General features: G+C 32.1%; 2 protein-coding genes across 2 annotated transcripts; one reads left to right on the forward strand and one right to left on the reverse strand.

The window, feature by feature from the left end:
• Nucleotides 1–7,852: 7,852 nt before the first annotated feature.
• Nucleotides 7,853–8,500, reverse strand: LOC131860402 (BON1-associated protein 2-like). Its single transcript, XM_059214810.1, has one exon. The coding sequence runs from the start codon at nt 8,498–8,500 to the stop codon at nt 7,853–7,855; it is 648 nt and encodes a 215-aa protein (XP_059070793.1).
• Nucleotides 8,501–12,695: 4,195 nt separating this feature from the next.
• Nucleotides 12,696–13,677, forward strand: LOC131046537 (protein SRC2-like). The gene has a single exon (XM_057980302.2). It carries the CDS (start codon nt 12,781–12,783, stop codon nt 13,405–13,407), a length of 627 nt encoding a protein of 208 aa, XP_057836285.2. The 5' UTR covers nt 12,696–12,780; the 3' UTR covers nt 13,408–13,677.
• The last annotated feature ends 5,970 nt before the right edge of the window (nt 13,678–19,647 follow it).

The raw sequence follows: 19,647 nt of genomic DNA on the forward strand, positions 1-19,647 counted from the left end.
TAAATATTAAATGTTTACATCTTACTCAGAGTGCTCCACTCAAATACACAACACGTTGGAAAGCATATTATATGCACACTACTATTAATTAATCTATCTCCTTGTAAACAAACCCATTTTTCATGGCTGTGATTATCCCAAGCTTTCTGTTCAACTTGGTATTTCCGTTGGTTATGATAAGCCTTTTTCCAGGGAACAAATCTCCCATACGTCATATGCCATTTCCTCCTTGCAGTCCGATAATATCATCAGACAGAGATTGGGTGTAATGAAATTCACAGATTTTGCAGGGAGTCATGGTAAGATTGAAGAGGATATTATGTGCGCTGTTTGCTTGAGCTCATTTGCAGAAGAAGACCCAATGCCGAAGCTGTGTAATTGCTTCACATATTTCACAGCAGTTGTTTGGAGAAGTGGATTGATCAACATCAGTAGACGTGCCCTCTGTGCAGATCTACGCTGTTTTTTTAGAATGAAAAGAATTGATAGAGATGGTGTTAATCATGGTGGCTGAGGCTATTTCATCATCGTTATGACCATGTCAAGCCATTTTCTTCATTTGTATAGCGGGTCTATCAGGTGATTTTCTACATAGCAAAGTAATTTATATATACTGCTCAAAAAATGTCCACAAGTGACCACTAAGTTGACATGAATAAAAAAGCAAGACACCCTAAACCTTTGAATGGTCTAATTTGATTTAATTAGATGACAATTATATATATATAGTAATACTAGCAATTGCACCTTGGTGTGCAATGGGTACACCGAAAAGGTGTGGAAGGTCAATTAGGGAAAAATTTGTTTTTTTTTTGTGCGCATTCATTTGTGCAGTAATGAGGTCAATTAATTTTCCATTTATAAAATGATGTTGTTTATGCAAAAAGGTCTTAGTGGAGAATTACTAGCTTTTAATCAACTACACGTCAACTAATAGGGATGTAAACATGTTAAATATAAAAACTTCTAAATTAGAAAGAGAATCAGATTTCATTACTAAGAGGATCATGCTATGTTTGTGATAGAGAGAGAGAGAGAGGGCGTAAGAGCAAAAGAGAGGAGGGTACATAGAGAAGTAGAGGGAGAGAGAGAGATAGAGAGAGAAAGGTACATAGAGAAGTAGAGGGAGAGATAAAGAGAGAAGAGAGGTATAGATAGAGAGAGAGAGAGAGAGAGAGAGAGAGAGAGAGAGAGAGAGAGAGAGAGAGAGATGAGGGTAGATAGAGAGGAGTAAGGTAGAGAGAGAGAGGGTAATATAGAGAGAGAGAAAGGCTGGAGAGATGAGGAGAAATATATAGAGATAGGGAGATATAGGTAGAGAAAGATACTTGAATACAAAGAGATAGAAAGGAGTTAATTAGGGGATGGAGAGATGGGGAGATTCAAAAAATGGGGAAAAAGTCAAAGATAAATAAGTTGATATAGATAAGCAATATGGAGAGGTAAAAGAAAGGAAGAGAGATTAGAGATAGAGAGAGACAAACAAGGAGTGTGTGTGCGTACACGGGTGGGAGAGAGATGGAGAGAGTTATATATAGAGAGGGAGGGAGGAGGAAGATAAATAGAGAGAGGAGAGAGGATAAGTAGAGAGATGTGGAAAGAACAAGTGATGGGGAGAGAGGAAGAGATGTGGATATGAAGAGATAGGGATAGAAAGAGGGATAAATAGGGATAGAAAGGAGGGATATAGAGATGTAAATTTGGAAAGATATATGGAATGAGAGAAATAAATATATAGAGGGAGAGAGGGAGAGGGATAAAGACAAATAGAGATCAAAAGATGGAGACGACTCGTAATTTCAAGTCCTGTGCAGAAAGTTATGCCTAGTTAAAGTTAGGACAAATTTTATATAGTTTTTTGAAAAATTACATAGTTTTAGATTTTATTATGTAGATAAACCTGATATGCCTGTTGGTTTTTTGATTCTCAAGGAGTTGTTGGTGACCCTTGGAATCCCTTGGACTACTATATGTTGGATTTTCGAATTGAATACAATACTTTTTTGGCTTGCTTCAATTCTAAGCTCTCCTATTCATGTAACAGAATTTACAATACCGCAGGTTCTCACCCAGGTGTTGTCATCCGAATCCATAATTCGGATCAGAGATAATGAAGAGAGATGAAGAAATAGAAAAATAAAGATATAGAAAATAAATATATTTGAGTTATAATAATAATTAATGTTCAATATTATAGTTTATTACTAATATTTTAATAATTCTATATTTTATTAAAAAAGAAAACAATGATTACGACTCTATTTTATTAAATATATTAAATCAAAAAATATAACTGAATGTAAAAAACTTATATTATAGGTTTTTAATTTTAATTAATTTAAGGAAGATAAAAAGAAATATGGAAGAAATTATGATTGATTGCTTAAAATGTGGTTTGATAGACCTGCCTTGTAAGACAAAGGCTTATGTTGTCCCGCTATTAGCCATTACTGTATTTCTCCAAAATCGTGAAAATTTGCATATGCTATGGCCTATAGTTTTTTCTTTATTAAAATTACTTTTATGTAGATTTTTTTGTTTGTTTTCTCATTGGTTGCTAAGATTAAACCCATGTTTTTGTGTTTTTCCATTTCTAAATTGTCTTGTATCGAATCAAAAGTTAGCAAAGTGAAAATTAAAACCATTTCTTATGTTTTCCCACTTAAATCCTTGGCAAACACAGTAAACATGAGTATAACTGAGGTAGGGAATGTGGCATATTTGTAAGGTTTCAAGCCTCAATTATAGGGCACGTGTATGCAGGTGGGCGTTGCTTGGATGCTGGGTGGGATAAATGGAGAGCAGCTAAATATTTTCCATAATTGTTGTTACTTTTCTTATTTGTTGCTACCTATATATAATTTATTTGTAGGCAGTGCATTGCAACACCTATATCATTGAAAAAGTGTTTACATTGTAGCAGGTAGGTAACATCTATCGTGTATTCCTATTGCTATTACTAGTAAGCCATAAACCAACCAGGGAGAAAACGTGGATAGTATCATGTCCCATAGGAAATCTATATTTTATTGTTCTAAACTTTGATAATGGCCATATATGAATGAAATGAAAAAAATGTTGATCATCGTATTGCATTTTAGTTGTCTTTGGGTAACGCACATCAAGATATTTTTGAGGTTAAATCGTCAAACATTTCATTCCCACAAAAAATTGTACAAGCTCTCTAGTGGTGGTGTTCTTCTAGATTTTATTTGCTTCCTTTTGTGTAACATGCAATTTATGGGTTGTTCAAACCTGTTAGATTTGTGAATTTAGAATTACATTACTTCAATTTTAAAAATATGTTAAATATTGAAGTTGCAATATAGAAAACATTGGCGGTTATGTTTTTAGAGTGCAATCATTGATTTAGCATTGTCTCATTCAGAATAGCGAGTAAATAATGCAGTAAGGAGAGAACAGAAAGGAAATATTCTTCTATACAGTTATTATTTGTTTTTAGAGGTTTGGTTTCTTTCGATTTGGTTTATTTTACTAAGATTAGATTTGGATATAAGCAAATACTGACACTTGCACCAAAAGGGAGTGTAATGGTTATGTCGATAGTAAAATATGTTTTAAGTGATATATTCAAGGATATGAATTGAAGAATGAGTGAACTACAAGTTTATATGACCTTGAGATCACTTAATTGCACAGACAAATAACATAAAACTAATCATTTGCATGGTTTTTGACATTTTCAAAATATTAATTAAAATTGACATGCTCTTCAAATAGTCTTGGATATAGTATTTCGATAGCAATATCTTGTACTGATGGCCAAGTTCATATGACCTTGAGATCACTTGATTGCATATACCAACAACATACAACTAACCATTGTAGGGTTTTTGACATTTTAAAATATTAATTAACTCTGACATGCTCTTCAAATGGTCTTGGAGTTATCCTTAAATGCCTCTTGCATTCTAGAGAGCTTATACCTTCAATTTTTTAGAGATAATAATTGTATAAATAAATTTAGGGAAAATTTTTTAAAGGCAAAATGACAAATATCAAATGAGAAATAACAAATGAAAAGTCTTTTATTTTTAAAATAATATTAAAATGAAATATATGTTTATCAAAAGATATCTTCCAATTTTTGTATATAGATTATTCATAAGATTAGTAACAATAAGAAAGTCAAGATATTATAAGTAAATTAAAATAACATAAATTAATTATTTGAGTAAATTTTTTTAATTTAAATTATTGTAAATTAGAAATCTATACACGTGTCATAATATTCTTTCATTATAAATCTTGAATTTTAAGACACATAAAACATTAAAAGATATATTAATATATCATTTACATTATGTTAAATTACAATTAAGATAACCTAAAGCATATTTACTACAAATAAGATAAATTACATAAAAAAATTTCAAAACTATAATTAAAATCAACAAGATCCATTCTAAATTTGAATGTTATTTTTTATAAAAATCAATTTGATTGAAATAGCTATTTATCAACTTTGTCCAATCTTTTTATTAAAATTGAATCTCCCACCATTAAGCCACACTTCCTTTTTGTGAATATATTACAACTTTTTGTTTAAATAGAGCAAAGTTTGAAGAAGAATCCAAGAAATTGAAGGCACACTTGTTCATGTGTTCTTCATGATCTTTGGATTCATATGATATTTGATTTTGTTTTCTTATTTTAATCAGAAGTTTATAGTGATTTGTTTTTTCTGCAAGATAGATTTTTTAATCAGAGCGTGGTTTGTTGACCGAGGGATCTAGAAAATTTATTTGTAATTGTTGGAAGATTTTAAGTCGAATTTGGCATTTGCAGGTTTCTGTCATCAAAGCCGGGCTTTCAGGGCGAAAACAGAGCTGCAATGTTAGTTTTTGGATGTGTTTAGTTACTGAATCTCTATTTGGGTGAAAAGTTAGAAAATTGCCTCTAGAATTCAGAACTTTTGGCGAATTTTCGTGAAGATTTTGTAATTTCGGCGGCTGTAAATTCAAAGATTGATGCATTCTGAGAAGATTTTGTGATTTCAACGGGTGCAAACTCGAAGCTCTGGAAATTTCAAAGATTTCATCATTTTAGCACAGGGACAAGCAAGAGGCAATGGCGTGGGCTTTGTTTTTGCTATTCTTTCCGTTATGATTGTTTTCGCTCTGTCATAGCCATTACGCTAGATGTAGAGTACTATTTAGTCGAGCTCATGTTTCCACTGCTTGTACAGGGTCGGTGTATATAGGTTAAGCGCATATACTTTTGGAATTAGAAAATGTCACAAAAACCATTGTGTTGCACTTTCGGGAAAAAACATGAGGGAAAGCGGTTAACGGAAAATCCCTGGAAATAGGACAGTCGGCGGCAAGCGATCAACGATTGAGATCGTCACAATCGTCTTGCCCTGCTTCAAAATCCACTTCTAACCGTTGATTGATAAAAGAGGTAGTCTCTTTCAAATAGGGAACGCCTTCCGCGTAAATATTAATTGTAGGAGTTTTGCAATTGTTTTGGTGGTTATAGGGAAAAGGATTCAGTAGTTGAGTGTGTTCCAATTCTTGTGATAGAAATTGTTGATTTAACATCCCCATACTTACTGATTTAATGTCTAATTTTTGTACAACATTGCATCAATAGTTGTAACTTTAAAGTTGTTATTGCTATGATGAGTACCAATAATTGAATGAAATATACCATTTTTTTGTAAAAAGCAACCAATCATGTGATGCCACATCAGCTGCACAAATATTGGGCCCCTTTTGCATGCCTATTGGTCTCACTTTTTTTTTGGGTTGTTTTGGACACCTTGGCAAAAAGCATGCTGATGTGGCATCATATTTGATATAAGTAGGGGACTTGCCAAGTAAGCTGCTGTAAAAAATTGGGAGTGATTTGAAATTTCCATGTAGGATTTTGAAAAGTGCAAAGTTGGGGTGCACAACTACTAGGTCCTCTCCCCTAGTGCGTGGTTATTGGGGTGTACAACTTCTAATAACCACTTTTGAAACCTTGTGCATGTAACAATTCATACCATAGTCATCATAACTATTCAAAAACCAAAATAATGGCTTTAATCTCTTAAATCGCATATGAAGAAATCATTTTTTTGTCCAAATCTGAAGTAAAATTTAGAACTTATGAAACACAAAGTTAGGGTGGGTCGCTATTAAGTCCTCTCCCCTAGTAATTTATTGGTTTGATCATAATATATAAAGTGTAATTTAAAAGTATAATTTTGTATATGTATTAAAATTATAAGGATTCAACATTTTAATTAGCTTTGAAAAATTGGTGGATTGATCAACGTGTATTGTCATTTCTATCCTAAGTACTATTATTCTAATGTTCTAAAACTAGTTGATATGTAACTTGCAAATTTAAATTAAGTAATTATGGATTGCTAAAGATTCTTTACTCGTGACTTTAGTGAGTAATATGAAATTATTCTTATAGGAAATATTGTTCAACCAAATCTCTCAAGTGAAAACAAAGTATCTACTATGTAAAAATGATGCAAGAAAGATCCTTTTTGTCAATTTTTTTCAAGAGAAGTTGAATAGAGAAACAAGTTCACCTTGATTTATCTTAATTAATTTAAATCCTATAAAAAAATGAATATAAATAAAGAAAAAGATCAAACTGACTAGTAATCACTTATCAATATGGTTTGGTTTCTAAGCTTGAGGAGGTCCGATTTTCTATGAGAGGTTGAGGGTAAATAGAGTCATTTAAAAGAAACAGTCACTAATAGAGATATGTTTTAGGGAATATGTTTTGAAATTTATAAAAAGGCTCTTTTATATTAGACACAAGAGATGGTGTGTAATTGATTGATTTCACAAAATAACACAAAGGTGATTATAAAGAAGAGATAAAGAATAACATGAAATGGAAAAATACATAGTACATGGACATATATTGAATGAAAATAAAACACATAAATAAAGAAAATAATGAAAAATGACAATTAAGGCTAAACATAAGAAGAAAGCCAATTGAATGAAAGCATGCTTCAAGAATGGGTTAAGAAGCACTAGATCTTGCATAAGGTTTGACTTGATGTTGTCTAGACCTTACCAAGGGGTTCTTTATTTTTGGTTTTGCTGAGGCCAGCTATTTTGAAGCTATATCCTCAAGCATGGCCCCCTGGTATGCTCATGCATCATTTTTTATCTTTCAACAATAGATGTGAGGTTTTGTTGTCTCTAATGAAAAGAAACTTCATGCGCCAATTTGACTTGAGTTCTTAGATTTACACATTCCATGTTGGAACTTTTTACATACCAATGCCACCTCCTTGTGAAAGGTTATTTGTCTGGATCTTGATAGGTTTTTCTAGGTTTTTGTGTTGAGAATGAATTATCCAAAGATTTGAAACAGCGTGTAGACATTCATTCAAATTGATCATCTTTGTAATTCCTAACGTAGGTAACTAGACATCTCCTCTTCCACCCTCTTATATTGTTGTCTAATGGTTTGTTTTTATTTTTATATTTTTTAAATCAAGACATTAACAACATATGAATTTTAGAAATATAAGTTTATAAGAACTTACTTTTGTTTTGTGAATATGTAAATTTATTTTCGAAAAATGATTTCATCAATCTTTTAATTTGATAAAGGGTTAGTGTTTATTTATACGAGGGAACTTGTTTGGCTCTATTTTGCCATGTTTGTGAATGTTCCAGTTAAGAATTATATTACATTCAATTCTCGACCTTTTACTGCAATTACTATATTGAAATATTTGATATTTACAGACCAGATACATTAAATATGTCAACACACAGTTCAGCAAACTTATTCTTAGGTTCCGCTGTGAATTTTTAGTCTCATTCAAAACGGCACAGATAATAATCGGTATTACAACGTATCAGAAATTAAATGGAGAAACGCGAGCACTGTATGGATAACCATACGATGAACTTGCTGGTCCCAAATTCGCTGTGTTCAAGGAAGAATACGAGTTCGACAAGCGAACGCCAATTGTATTACCATTTTGCGGTCTCCAATTACCTTGCCTGCTCGAACTCGCAGGTATAATGGGCTTCGAAGGAAAGGCCGGGAATTTCATCTGAAATTGAGGTGTTGAGTTGTATAAGCGTGGATCAATTTGCTCCAGAAATCTCACAGACAAATCAAGGTAACCCCGAAGCCTGCCATTTGGAGTCCTAATTCGATAGCTCAGAAAGTGAATGGAATCGGGCTTAGTGAATCCCTCCAAAATGTCGGAGAAGGGCATTCGAGCGCTTCCCACTCTCTTCTTGCCCGTCATGGTTTTACAGTATATTTGTACCAAGACAGCAGAGCCCTTTTGTTTGAGCAATTCCTTGTTGACAGTCATTTGGAACTTATCGTTCCAGGTGGGGTAACTGCCACCCTCTCTGTCTATTCTCGTACACTTTTGAGCGGTGGAGTCGGTCCATACAAGTGCGTATGTGCGCATTGGCCTTCCAAAACTTGTCACACATTCGAGATCTTGCGCTGAGATTATCTCAATTTCGAATGCAACTTTATCCATTCACTAATTTCTTCAAATACTGTGATCAATACGAATTATATTTCAAGACAAGAAAAACTCTAGCAATATGAAGAAAGACTGGCGAAGCGTGAGTGGTTATATAGATATATAGATATGTATTCTGCAAGGTGACACAGTCTTACCGAGAAGTTTCTCATGGTTTTCTTCGAAAAGCCATTTGTAGCTGAACAGGGTTCTAAATAATAGAAACCGCGTATTACTGAGTCTCAGAGTTTCGACCTTCGACGAAGATCGCAAGAAAATAGACTATACCTTCGGCCTCTTTTTTTGACTGATTTATTTCAACTCGGCTTGCAGTCATTATAATTCTAATTATATTCAACTTTGGCTCGCAATCATTATAATCTAATCATATTACGACATGGCTCGCAATTATTATAATTCTAATTACATTTACTATGAAAAGAGGAAAAAAACCATTTCGCTTTATGGACCTGCTTTGTCAATATCGGTTGCGGTTATTTTGGCTCTAAAAAATGTTCTAATTACATTACCATATATCAAAAATAACCTTCGTGTTATACATAGGAGGACAGCAGCCACAACACTTCTGTCGAGCCTCACAGTCATTCTGAGCCTATTCTACAATTTTTTTGTCTGCATAACAGGAAAGTTTTGTGTCGTACACATCGCGGTTTTGGAGCAAGTTTAGCCATGTCTGTTAATATCTCTATGCATAGATTTGTGTATATATTATAGTATAATTAAGTTGGAGCAATCCTCCCATAATAAGGTGATGGATGATTCTAAAAGTTAATAAAGATCAATTATATGTTCAACTATATTATTTATAGATCCCATAGGGATGAAGAAGAATGCATTAGAGTATCTTTTTACTCCTTTATATAAGAGAATTAAAAAAGGGACGTGTAATTTTGACATTTTAAAAAGAAAATGTTTACATATAATTTTTTTAATTTGTGAGTGTGATTTATTTTTTTATTTTATCTAAAAGAAAATAATAGATGTAAAGATAGAGTTTAGACACACACACACATATATTTTCATTAAATTTTATGAAGAGAAATTAATAATTCTATACAAATTTCAACATACTAATCTTGTGTTGTTAATGAAGTAAGAATGAGAGGAAAAATTGGAAACACAATTACACAAGAATAACACTTATGTCTTAAAAAAAATTTATGAAGGGAAAATCCAACCTCCAATGTACCAAACCAATACATTACAAACAACAATATCTGTTAAAATACATTAAAAAAAGTAGAGCTTAAATGATATTAACATTATAGAATATATACGAATTTTAATATTATACATTCAAAATAGAAAACATGATATATGATCTCTTTCTTAAGTCCTCAACACATGGGTCTAAGAGACTCAATGTAAACCATAATTAATATTTTTATAATGATTTACCAAAACAATTTGTCTAAAATGGGTGCCTAAGTTTGATGATCAATTCTCATGCCAATATCATGGAGATGCTCCTAAAAAGATAGAATCTAACTCCCAATTTTATAGATTTGACTAATTTTGCCCCTATAATCGTTGTTTCCAATTGTGACTCTTAAGCACTCCACCATGAAGCATTAAAAAACATTTACACACTTCTTTTACCTAGCTATAGATGGTCATCAAAGATTCTATCCCAAGTCAACAATACAATCCTCCTCCTTCACGTTCTTACTTGCATCACAATGTTAGTGTAGGCTTTTATTTTTGTAGCAGGACATTTATTATTCTTTAGTATTAGTTTTTTCCTACACTTTTATTAATCTTTATTAGGTTAATAAATTGAGTTCGATTAATTAATAACAAGTAAATAAAGTGTTGAGATGTCACAATCCTAAAAGGGAGGAACATTTATCATTTTCAAATTACTTGGTGGTCACTCTCTATTGGTTGGATTTGTCATCTCCATATTTTTTCTAGTGCTATACAAATTCACTACCTATCTTGTATTTTTATTCAATCATATGCATACTTTGGCATTCATGTACATCAATGCATGTAGTTATTATCTTATGGTCACTCTTTGAGCTCCAAATGCATATATTGTTATCTTGACATTTACACATCTCTTGGAACCATGGATCTATAGCTATATTATTTTATTTATATTAATTTAATATCTTATTTCTCTTATCAAAAGAACTTGGTTATTCATCTATTACAAATTTCTACGATGATATCAAAGCAGTGAATTTAAGATTTTTGAGTGACTAGATTCTTGATTAAGAGATTGAATTTCTTTGTATGAACTTGTAAAATCTCATGTGATCTTCTCTCATATTTCATATGATTTGGAGATTTAAAAGACAATCATGAAATATATCAATTGTATATTTGTATGTGATTATTTGGTGAGACTCACTGATTACAACTATTTTTTGATATAATGATAATAATTTTAACTATTTCAATTTTTTCGAGAGCATTGAAATAAATCTATGTCTCGTAAACATTGGATCAAGCATAGAATATAATTTTTTTCCTCGAGACAACTAGATTTTCCTTCAACAAATAAATCTAACCACCATGTATAATGCTAACATCAAACCTATATAAAGTCTCATCACAAACTCTAGTTATCAATATGGTGGTTCCAAGTATTATCTTACATTATTCCTTGTTAAAAATACAAAGCTCAACCAAATCATTAAAAAATCTCGTAGATAACAAGTTTCTAGACAATGCAAGAGCATACAAAACACAACCAACATATAATTTTTCCCATCTAAGAGAAGAACATGTAACTCTTCCATGAACTAACAATTTGATGGGTAAAGTTATCACTCGAGTATTATCCTCCACCATTGCAACTCTCACTCAATAAATAAAATCCTATGGAGAGTAACATGAAAAGATGCTCCAAATTCAATATATCATGTGCCATTGCATGCATGTAAAACAAAATCTAAAACATAGGCATCACCACCATCATCATGGTGGTTATCTCGAGTGAAATTCATCATCACGTCTGTTCTTCGCCTTCTCTTTATACTCTTTGATGTTCCCAATATTTCTACAATTCAAGCACTTCACCTTGGATCTACTAGAAGCCTTATATATATATATATATATATATATATATATATATATATATATATATATATATATATATATATATATATATATATATATATATATATATATATATATATATATATATATATATATATATATATATATATTTGTGTGTGTGTGTGTGTGTGGGCGCATGCACAGGCGGGCGTGCGTATATATATATATATATATAATCAAATATAATCAAAAGACACTTGATTTAATGGCAAAGTCCATGTTATAGACATCTAGATGATGTTGAGTTCAAATCCTATATAATACCAAAAAATATCATAAGATAATTTAATCATAATATTTCTTATTTATAATGAGAATATTGATCCTCTAATGCACACATATATTTTGAAAACTTTTAACCCCCTTCTAGTAAAAATTGCCATTACTAACCACCTCTATAGTAGTTTCAAACTCTTTTCATGCTATTGATGAAATATATCAAATTTCTATATTATATATTTTAAAACAATATGACATTAGTTTTTCTTTTCTAGTGTATTTTTTTCTGGATTCGATTGTGTGTATATTTTTCCATCAACGTTTCAAATCACACTCCGTGATTCATCATCAGGATGAAAAGAATTCCCAAGACATGATGATGAATCACGAAGTGTGATTCAAAACGTTGATGGAAAAATATACACACAATCGAATCCAGAAAAAAATACACTAGAAATGCAAAATGGATTGTGGAAATCTCATAGCTTTAATTAGTTTTTCTTTTAATACTGAAGTTTTAAATTAAATAAAAAATGGTCGCACAAAATGTGCGTATATAGGTAAATTACTTGTTTATGGTGGGACTTGCTCCGATAGAGAGAAAACTTTGAATTCAAATATTATAATTTGCCGTGTCGTGGATGATATTTTGAATTCAAAATCCGCAGCGGTTGTTTATCAGAAACCGAAAGCAAAGAAGAATTATCTGAGGAAACTTCCATCTAATAACTGCCTCTGCAACTTCCAACACACCCACCTACAAACTTTGACCGATTTTCTCGCATTTGACGTTACACGCGGTAAACGGATTGTTATTTATACTAAACAATTTTCCAGATTTAACACAATTCAGTTTTCTCCTCATAAACGAAACTGATACATAGTTTTCTCAGAATAAGGGAGATTCGGAGGGAGCAAGTTAACAGTTTTCCTAATATCTATTCGTTTAATTATTGGCAACAATTGATAGTATCTTTTTAATTATATTTATGAACACAAGGAGGTTGGAGATAACAGTAATATCTGCTGATGATCTGGAAAATGTAAGGAGGTTGGGGAGAAGAATGCACACTTACGCCATTGTGAGCACGGATGATGTTTGTTCGCAGTGTGCATCCACACATATTGACGAAGAAGGAGGGTGCGATCCAGTCTGGAACGACAAGTTACAGCTGAGTCTGAGCAAAGGACTACCCATCGCTCTCAACATACAAATCTTTTGCAAGACGAGGTATGGGCAGAGAAGCGTGGGATGGAGTAGCGTGCCCCTCTCTGAAATCTTGAATGGATTCGGACCTCCCCATGGCTTGCATTGCCTCAGCTATCGTTTGAAGACGCGCAACGGGAGGCCTCATGGTACCGTTAATTTCTCTCTTCGTTTCCTACAACACATTAACCCCCCTGAATTCTTCATCAATTCTCCAATTTCAACAAGACTTTCACAGCAAGGGGGTTATGAAAACTCTTCTCGTATTGAGCAGCAAAACACGGCATTAGGTGGCGTGTCGATTGGTTATCCTTCCTCATCTCCATTTGGCAATGCCAACCACTTATATCCTGTTCCACTCTCCGTTTATCCACCGCCGCAGCATAATCAGATTTATGCCATAAACTAGCTTTGCATCACAGTCTGGAGGACAAGCGTTGAATTATATTTTTGGCTATTTGTTTTGCTGTTTAGTTGAGGAACGGGCTGTTAAACTCTATGGATGTATCACACAGCTTGCCCCAGATACTACTTAAGTTGTTGAGGCGGTTTTAGAGAGCATGCAATTGCAATTGTTTAACAGTGTTTCTCGGTTGTGTATTTTGTTGGAATATCTAATTTCTCGTATCATTGGAAATAGCAAATTGTAAATAGAGTACTCTAGAAGAAAATTTGGGCAAGTAGGCTTAAGTTCCAAAATTATTTTGTAACCTCCAAGACCTTAGTGTAATGATTTTAGATGTTTATCTTATCTGATCAAATACATGTTAGATATATCTTTAAGGGTATTAAGATGTTTGTATGATCAAGTGATTATGAATAAAGGATGTGAATGCAAGAACATAAGTTATGTGAATTTATAATTATTTTTATCAAGATGAATGAAAGTTATGATGTAGTATTGAAGATTTTATATTTGTGTATTTTAGTTCATGTCGATAGTCAAAATATTATTATATTCATAGAGAATGTAATTTATTTTTGTGGTAGTCAATCAGATTGATTAATTTAAATATGTTTTTTCCATTTTTATAATTACATTTTAGTAACATATTTTACACAATTAAAATATTGTTATTTATCTATTTTCCTATTGATTGATATAGTTGTATAATTATTTTTATCTATTTTTAAAAGAGACATTGATTATTCGAGTCATGAGTTCGTGCATATTAAATAATTTTTTAAAGTTGGTTTGTGCATATTGAATGTACATATTTTGGCAAAGTAAATTTAGAATCTACAATGAAGTAATTATATTAAATGCCTATCAGTAATTATATTAAATGTCTATCCGGGTCATTGAATGCATGATTGTACATACTTCTCTACAACCTTTTGTTGAACTTAGCTTTCCTTCTCTACTATCTACCCAAAAACTACCCACAAATTTCATCCAAGCCACCCAACAAAAACTAGTAAATTCAAAATATAGTAGCCTGCGCAAACACTAACCCCACACCCCATTACTATGAGTATGAAAAGTCACATATTACATCCTTCCATTAAAAAATCTGGCAAATTCTGTTGAAACAGTTCCTAACGAAAACACCAGAAAGTTTAATTTTTTCAAATGAAAATTTAACTAAACCAAAGCAAAGAAAATTGGCACCTAGAAGTACCCTGGCATGTTATAACTTCATCTCCCTTCCTTCACATCTCCAACACCCAAGGCACTGGTTTCTCCACCCACCCTATCACTTCCATCACTCGATCTAATTGCCAGTGACAGATTTTTCTTGTCCGCTTCCGTAGATAATGTTTGGTTATCGACCTCTTCCTTCATTCCGCATCCACCTCCCTTACTTCCACACGCGCTTGCCTAATAATCTCCTCCAATTCCATGATTTGTACATAAATTTTTAGTCCCTCCCATCCCCTCTTCGCATCCCCATGAAATTTGGATTTCACTTATTCTTGGCATCTGAAGAAGGGAATTTGCATGTTCCCGCCTCTATGTTCTGCATGCTCCACCAGAATGCCTTCCGAAACATCAAAACCCCATCTAGAGATCACCCACTCTAGCAGAAACTCCATGTTAATCAGGTTTTCTTTTGGCACTGTTGTTGTCATCACTCGTCTAACCTCCGCGCAGGAAGAACCAAGTTCAAGCCCCCATGCCATAATTAAGGAGTAGATGTCTACCCTTTTTTCTTGTATCTATGTCCAATAATTGCCACCTCCTTGCCTAAAAATAGTTGAACAACCTTCAAGAATAGAGGATCCTTCGCAAGAAACATGTTTTGCAATCATTTTTCTGGAATCGGACCCCAAAAGGTAGGCATGAGTTTAGTAGTTTTAAGAGTGAAATTTGGCTTCCATTTCAAACTTCCACCATAAAACCATCTATCTTTTCTATGAAACCACTTTCACCAACACCAGATATCGCTCATCGATCATAATGAATGAGCATACATTCTCATTCTTACTATTAATGCAGCCCTCCCAACTTTCACCATTGTTGTAGAGGAATTTGGCATTAATTGCCAGTGTTAGCCAAGCCAGCCTAGGCACACGGTCTGAGGATAAAAAGAATTTCGCACACTTCTAGTTTATCATTGGTACTGTACTTTGTAGGCCGCCTTAACTATTCCATTGAATGGTAACATCATTACCGTCCCACCACCTCACCTCTCTCTTAGCTAAATCACATACCACATTTGATAACCCGTCAACAATGACATTTTCACTTCTCCTTACATGAGATATACATAAATCTTGAAAAGTGTTTAATTTTGAGTAGATTAAGGTGATATACTAGTTTAATCTCCAACTCAGAGTTCCTCCTTTCATGATTGCATTTACCACAACTTGAGAATCTCCTTCCAAATGGAATTTCAAAACCTTCATATTAACTACCAATTCGGTTGGTAATAGAGTATCTTGCAGCCTCTTTGCACCTTTATAAATAAGCTTCCCTCCTTCATCACGAGCCACACACCCCACCCCATAAATACCCGGGTTTCCCCTAGAGGCCCCGTCAAAGTTAATCTTAACCCATCCCTACTTCGGCTTTGACCAAACTTCCTCCTTTTGTCTGTGGTCCTTACACAAGGGATAAACCCTTGGAAACCCATGAACGAGTGACATTGTTTTAGTTTTATATCTGTAATGATATTTTTTTCTTTTGAGTTTTAAGATTTATTAATAATTTAATATGATTAAAATAGTTTTAAATTTTAAAAATAGATTAGTAAATACTAAGTTATTTATAATAATAAAAAATAGTTAACTAGAAAGACTTTTTTAAAAATATTTTTGTACAATAATAATTTTTTAATTTTCAATATAAATACTAAATTATTCATAATTAATAATTTTACAATTAAATTTTTTTAATCAACCAATAAGAATTGCTTTTTGTCTTATAATATTATATACCCATAATAAAATAATAGAATGAAACTTTTAATAACACATAACGATATATAATTTAATTAACAATTTTGATTAAATTTTATGTAGTAAGCAATAATAAATTATTGATTAGATTGTTTAAAATTAAAATTGATGAATAAATAATTTATGATTTTATTAGAAATTGATTATTTTTTTATAGTGAGTTAATACTAAATTTGTGAGTCAAATTATTATTTGTCTCTAATAATATAGAAACATATTCAAACAATCACCAAAACATAGTAAAAAAACACTCTTAATCAATTCAAATGATCATCGAATTAATAAAAAAAATAAAAAATTAAATTAATGGCTGGTAAATTTTTTAATGTGACTGGTGTCATTGGCATGACATGCCCTCCAGCTCCACGTGAAACGCTTTTGACCCAGAGCTATGAACCAGTGAGGCCACAAATGGGGGACCTCATCTCCACACTTCACATGTTCAAACTGGCAAGCACAATGGCCCAGCGAAGGCACAAGGCTTGTGAACACAGTGGCCTAGTAGGGGTTTGAACCTTGGTGGCCGCTTCACCAACAAAGTGTTTTAACCACGACACTATATGTCTGAAGACTCAAATTAATAAAATTAATGTACTAAAAGATTTAAATATTTTATACAACTTTGAATTTTGAAAACAAATTTGTTAATAGTTATTTATTCATGATTAAGGTTTTTTAAATCAATTGTTAAGAATTATTTTTTAAATATTTTTAAACAACAACAATAAAATATTATAAAAATAATTTTTTTTCACTTTTAAGTTTTAAAAATAAGTCTGCAAATAAATTATTCATACTTTTTTTAAAATCAATTAGTAAGAATCATTTTTTTCCTTATATTATTATACAACAATAATAAAGTAATTTGTGATGTTGAAAATAACTTTTTTACAAAAACATTTATTTATTCTTCCACGTCAACTAATTACTCATCAGTAAGTAGTTGACCATGTAAATAAAATAACTCTACAAGAATGTATATTTATTAAAATATGTGGTTGTTGGACACATAATAAACCTAAGCTCGGATGTAAAAGACTAGAATTTAAATATTTACTTTGTTTCAAACTGAAAAAGCTACTCTAATTTTTTTTGCTTCGACATTCATAACTAGAATTTAAATATTTACTTTATTTCAGACTAAAAACTCTACTCTTACTTTATTTAAATGATAAGTGTTTGATGCACATTCTTTTCACATTTCATAATCAATTGTTTTTATTGTACATAATTAGTTCTAAGAAATGCAACTTACATTTGTTGTGATTTCTTTTCTATCTCTGAAGTATATCTTACTATTGATATAACCATTGAGCCCCTTTTTGATACAAGTGCTAGTCATAAATTTTGGAAAAAATGTAACATTTAGTATCATGAGCGTTCTATATTAATATATTTTTAAACAACAAGACATTAGTTTTTCTTTTAATAGATGAATTTTAAGCGAAATAATAAATAAAAGTATTTATTTAATTTAGGAAAAGGGGAATTTAAATAAATAAATGTATTTATTTAAATGAGAAATAATGCTAGAAGAGGATAAGTGAATTAATTAAATAAATAAAGATTTATTTAATTAATAGAAGAATTAGGCTAAAGTAATTAAATAAATAAAGATATTTATTTAATTAGACTGGACAATTTTAGGTGTCTACAGTATGCTACAGGTATCAAATGAAGAGAACATAGATTGCAAAGATGCCATATGATGAGAAGCTCCTAAATCTAGAAGTCATCTCCCTGAATCATGACTTTTAGTAGCACAAAGAGCTTGTCCCTTACGTTTTGATTGCGAGCAAGGGGAAGGAGATGAATCCTTCTTCTTATAAGTTGATGGTAAATCAATGTTGTTCTTCTTGAGGATGTTGGTCAATTCATCAATGTGCTTGGTGTGGCAACGATGCTCATCATGACCACTTTTCTTGCAATATGAGCAAGAAAGCCTCTCCTTAGATGATTTTCCCTTAAGTGAGGAAATATAACCCTTTTTCTATGGAGAGGAAGATTGTGCTCTATCTTGTTGTGTCTTAGGCTTAGATTTCTTTTGCTTCTTGTTGGAATCATTTCCTTGATTCTCTTGATTAACCACCAAAGCCATGGACTTTGAAGACTTGAGAATCCCCATGCTCATAAACTTAGATTGCTCTATGAATGAATCAAATGAAGGCATAGTGAAGGAACTACCCACTATCAAGCGATGGGTTTGGAAACTAGAAACAAATATTGCATTATTTAATGGAAGCTTTCCCAAAAGGTTGTAGACCAACTATGCATCCTTCTTATCAATGCCACAATCCTTCAGTTGCGCTCTTAGCTCATTTGCCTTGGTAACATAATCTTGGATTGTATCAAAGTTCTTGGGATCCAACATGGTGAGATCATTATCAAGTTGATAGCCTCTAATCTCATCTATTTGACAATACAATTTTCCCAAGGCATCCCATGCATCCTTAAATGTTTTACACTTGTCAATGTGAAAGATGCGATCCTTTGATATATACTTCCTCAATATCCCAATAGACATAACATTTTTAATTATCTATTCCATGTAAGCCTTGGGATCAACTGGTGTTGTGATAGTTTCATCAATATAATGAGTTAACCCCTTTTCCATTAGTTTACTCCATATATCACTTTTCCATGAAGCATAGTTATGTGGAGTTAAAAGTGGAAATTTAGGAGAACCCATAGAAACAAAATGAAAGAGCACTAACAAAAGAGAGGCACAATCACACAAGACACCCCCCCAAATTCACTCAATCAAAGAAACCCCCCAAAAAATAAAAATAAAAAAATGATGATTTGGCACTTTATACTTAATGCGATTACAATGACCACTTGCAAAAAATGGAAAAGTAGACTTCTGATTTCAACTTTAAATCTGCCTTAAATAGGCTATAAGAAACTCCAACGAATATTGCAAGTGATCTAATTTGAGATCCAAGAAAAATACAAGTATCAAATATTAAAAGTATAGTTTATACTCAAAATGGTGAAAATATGATAGCACCACATGAAAGTAGACGAAAAATTATGCAATTTCAAAAAAAACAACACTTGAAAATGAGGTCGTATGAGCCCAAACAAAGGCTCCGAAGTTACAAAATTGAGGATTGGATAGGTATAGTCATGAAAAAAAAAATTGTGAAAAATTTGTCCATCAAAATCAGAAAAATCCACCACCACTGCAAAAAGCACAAAAAATTAGCCCAAACAAAAAAAATTGCACCAAAAAAGGAGCTAAAAT

This window comes from Cryptomeria japonica, chromosome 11, assembly GCF_030272615.1.
Source record: "Cryptomeria japonica chromosome 11, Sugi_1.0, whole genome shotgun sequence".
In the NCBI taxonomy this organism is placed as follows: Eukaryota; Viridiplantae; Streptophyta; class Pinopsida; order Cupressales; family Cupressaceae; genus Cryptomeria; species Cryptomeria japonica.